General features: G+C 48.2%; 1 protein-coding gene across 1 annotated transcript; it reads right to left on the bottom strand.

Moving 5' to 3' along the window:
- Nucleotides 1-2718: 2718 nt before the first annotated feature.
- Nucleotides 2719-2949, bottom strand: LOC135272694 (small nuclear ribonucleoprotein G-like). Its single transcript, XM_064371236.1, has one exon. It carries the CDS (start codon nt 2947-2949, stop codon nt 2719-2721), a length of 231 nt encoding a protein of 76 aa, XP_064227306.1.
- Between the last annotated feature and the right edge of the window lie 1056 nt (nt 2950-4005).

Raw genomic sequence — 4005 nt, forward strand, 5'->3', positions numbered from 1 at the left:
AGGTAGAAGGGGGCTGGGGATAAAGGAAGCAGCTGAGAGAAGAGTTGGGGTCATGCTTGAACCCAGGACGAGGTGGAGGTTGCAGTAAGCCGAGATCACACCACTGCACTCCAGTCTGGGCGACACAGTGAGACTCTGTCACCAAAAAAATTAATAAAACAGTTTGCGCAGTCTCAGTATCGTATAGCCAATGATGTTTAAACGAGACAGGATTATTGCTAATTGAAAAGTTTTCCCCTTAACCCTAACCCTAGCCCTAACCCTTGGCTCACCGCAACCTCCGCCTCCCGGGTTCAAGCGAGTCTCCTGTCTCAGCCTCCTGAATAGCTGGGTTTATAGGCATGCACCACCAATACCCCGCCATGATGACTTGAAATATAGTCAGCATTGGCAAGTTTTGGCAGTCTCTACGGGGACTGAAAAAAAAGGTAAAAAAAAAAAACTATAAACTAAGTTTCTCCCAAAGTGAGTTCAGCCTACGCCCAGGTATGAACAGGGACAGCGTGGAGGTTAGAAGTGAGAGGAAGTCAGTTGGGTTAGATAGAGCTCTTTCAGTATCGCAGCTGTGATTTTGCAAAGGCAGTTTCACCACCAGCACCTCCCCTAGTCCCCAGGAAAGACCAACACCCTCCCTGCCTGGCCAAGTTCCAGCCCTGCCCCACCCCTTCCATGCTGGGTGACCTTGGGAGCGTCACTTGACCTCTGAGGCTTTCCTCTGCTCAGCAATGGAGTCCCGCAGTCACTGCCACAGCGCCTGGTGATTAAAGCCTTTGAGTGTCAAGCACAACAGTCCCTTCTACTGTTTTTTGTTTGTTTGTTTGTTTTTTGGTTTTTTTGGTCTGTTTTTTGAGACAGACAGTCTGGCTCTGTCGCCTAGGCTGGAGTCCAGTGGCACAATCTAGGCTCACTGCAGCCTTTGCCTCCCAGGTTCAAGCGATTCTCCTGCCTCAGCCTCCAGAGTAGCTGGGATTACAGTCATGCGCCACCATGCCCTGCTAATTTTGTATTTTTAGTAGAGATGGGGTTTCTCCATGTCGGTCAGGCTGGTATCGAACTCCCGACCTCAGGTGATCTGCCAACCTCAGCCTCCAGAAGTGCTGAGATTACAGACGTTCTTTTTTTATAAAGCCCCCAAACTCCTCTTCGGTCTCATGTATGCCTCAAATTGCAATTCTTTCTTGCCAAATAAAACATTCGCTTGAGAGATTCATCTCTACATTTTTAGTTTGACCTAGACATTTTTTCCTTGCGGAAAGAAAAGAACATCATTTATCTGAGGAATGCAAGTTCTTTTTAATTATGAGGCCCAGACAGACATTGAATTGAGCCACCAATCACACCCTCGCCCTCTCAGCTACAAACTGCTTCAGCTGGCGTGTTGGCTCACACGTGTAACCCCAGTATTTTCAGAGGTCCTTGTCGAAGGATGACTTAAGACTAGTGGGGCATGCTGGCTCATACCTGTAATCCCAACACTTTGGGAAGCCGAGGAGGGCAGATCATGAGGTCAAAAGATCAAGACCATCCTGGCAAACATGGTGAAACCCTGTCTCTACTAAAAATAAAAAAATTAGCTGGGCATGGTGGTGGGCACTTGTAATCCCAGATACCAGGGAGACTGAGGCAGAGAATCCCCTGAACCCGGGAAGTAGAGGTTGCAGTGAGCTGAGATTGTGCCATTGCACTCCAGCCTGGGTGACAGAGACTCCGTCTCAAAAAAAAAAAAAGATCGGGGGTTTAAGACCAGCCTGGGCAACATAGCAAGACCCCATCTCTAAGAAATATATAAAATTTAGGCTGAGTGCAGTGGCTCACGCCTGTAATCCCAGCACTTTGAGAGGCTGAGGCCCGTAAATCACAATGTCAAGAGATGGAGACCAGCCTGACCAACATGGTGAGACACCGTCTCTACTAAAAATACAAAAACTAGCCATGCATGCTGAGGGCCTCCTGTAATTCCAGCAACTCGGGAGGCTGAGGCAGGAGAATTGCTTGAACCCGGGAGGCGGAGGTTGCGGTGAGCCAAGATCTCGCCATTGCACTCCAGCCTGGGTAACAGAGCAAGACTCTGTCTAAACAACAAAAGCCCCTTTATTTATTTATTTGTTTTGAGATGGAGTTTTGCTCGTCAGCCAGGCTGGAGTGCAATGGCGCACTCTCGGCTCACCACAACCTCTGCCTCCCGGGTTCAAGCAAGTCTCCTGTCTCAGCCTCCTGAGTAGCTGGGATTATAGGCATGCGCCACCACACCCAGCTAATTTTTTTTTTTTTTTTTTTGACTGTTAAAAAAGTTTATTTAGGGCCAGGCGCGATGGCTCACGCCTGTAATCCCAGCACTTTGGGAGGCCGAGGCAGGCGGATCACAAGGTCAAGAGATCGTGACCATCCTGGTCAACATGGTGAAACCCCGTCTCTACTAAAAAATACAAAAAATTAGCTGGGCATGGTGGCGCGTGCCTGTAATCCCAGCTACTCAGGAGGCTGAGGCAGGAGAATTGCCTGAACCCAGGAGGCGGAGGTTGCGGTGAGCTGAGATCACGCCATTGCACTCCAGCCTGGGTAACAAGAGCGAAACTCCGTCTCAAAAAAAAAAAAAAAAAAAAAAAGTTTATTTAACAAAAAGTCTAATATGAAAATGTACATGACCTAATTTTTACATCATAGTAAAACAGGCCCTATGGAGAGAGCACATGGGTTTCTCCGCTGAACAGCCATTATTTATACTTGTTCCAAGGCTTCTAACGTGATGATACTGTTTCCTCGTATTACCACCATTCCAATGTTGTTCTGTCGTTCACTAGTCGCTATATCCACACATTCATCTATCACAAGATTCATAAAGGGATCAAATCCCCTCAATATTCCTTGGACATGTCTGCCACCATTTAATTTCAATGATAACTTCTTGTCCATAAATTTTTTCAACTCAGGAGTGTGAGCCTTGCTCATGATGGCTACTCCGTGGGCACACAGAGGCCTTGGAACGGAATGCACGGCCTACTCTCTAATTTTGTATTTTTAATATAGGTGGGATTTCTCCATGTTGGTCATGCTGGTCTCAAACTCCTGACCTCAGGTGATCTGCCTGCCTTGACTTCCCAAGTGCTGGGATTACAGACGTGAGCCGCCACGCCCGGCCCAGAAACCCCTTTATTTATTTATTTATTTATTTATTTATTTATTTATTTTTAAGACAGGGTTTCACCATGTTGGTCAGGCTGGTCTTGAACTCCCGACCTCAGGTGATCCGCCCACCTTGACTTCCCAAGTGCTAGGATGTCAGACGTGAGCCGCCACGCCCGGCACTGTATTTTTAATAGAGGTGGGGTTTCTCCATGTTGGTCAGGCTGGTCTCGAACTCCCGACCTCAGGTGATCTGCCCACCTTGACTTCCCAAGTGCTGGGATGACAGGCGTGAGCCGCTGCGCCCGGCCCAGAAACCCCGTTATTATCATGCCTGTTGAAACTGGACTGTTCAGGAAATTTGGCTGTTACCAGTCTCCTGATTTCTAGGGAAGACAAGATAAAACTGAGTTTGGATTTCGTGATATAAACCGAAAACCATCTGAAGCAAGCCTTAATCTATCCAAAGATGACTTTTGTTTTGTTTTCTGGAGACAGAGTCTCACTCTGTCACCCAAGCTGGCTGGAGTGCAGTGGCACGATCTCAACTCACTGCAAGCTCTGCCTCCCGGGTTCAAGCAATTCTCCTACCTCAGCCTCCCGAGTAGCTGGGATTACAGGCATGTACCACTACGCCCAGCTAATTTTTTTGTATTTTTAGTAGAGATAGGGTTTCACCATATTGGCCAGCCTGGTCTCGAACTCCTGACCTTGTGATCCGCCTGCCTCAGCCTCCCAAAGTGCTGGGATTACAGGTGTCAGCCACTGCACCCGGTAAAGATTACTTTTTTTGGCCGGGCGCGGTGGCTCAAGCCTGTAATCCCAGCACTTTGGGAGGCCGAGGCGGGTAGATCACGAGGTCAAGAGATCGAGACCATCCTG

This window comes from Aotus nancymaae, unplaced genomic scaffold (genome assembly GCF_030222135.1).
Source record: "Aotus nancymaae isolate 86718 unplaced genomic scaffold, 86718_ANA_hifiasm-v0.15.2.pri h1tg000124l, whole genome shotgun sequence".
NCBI lineage: Eukaryota > Metazoa > Chordata > Mammalia > Primates > Aotidae > Aotus > Aotus nancymaae.

Coding starts and splice junctions, on each gene's coding strand:
- LOC135272694 (XM_064371236.1), bottom strand. CDS start 2,949: ATGAGCAAGGCTCACACTCCTGAGTTGAAAAAATTTATGGACAAGAAG.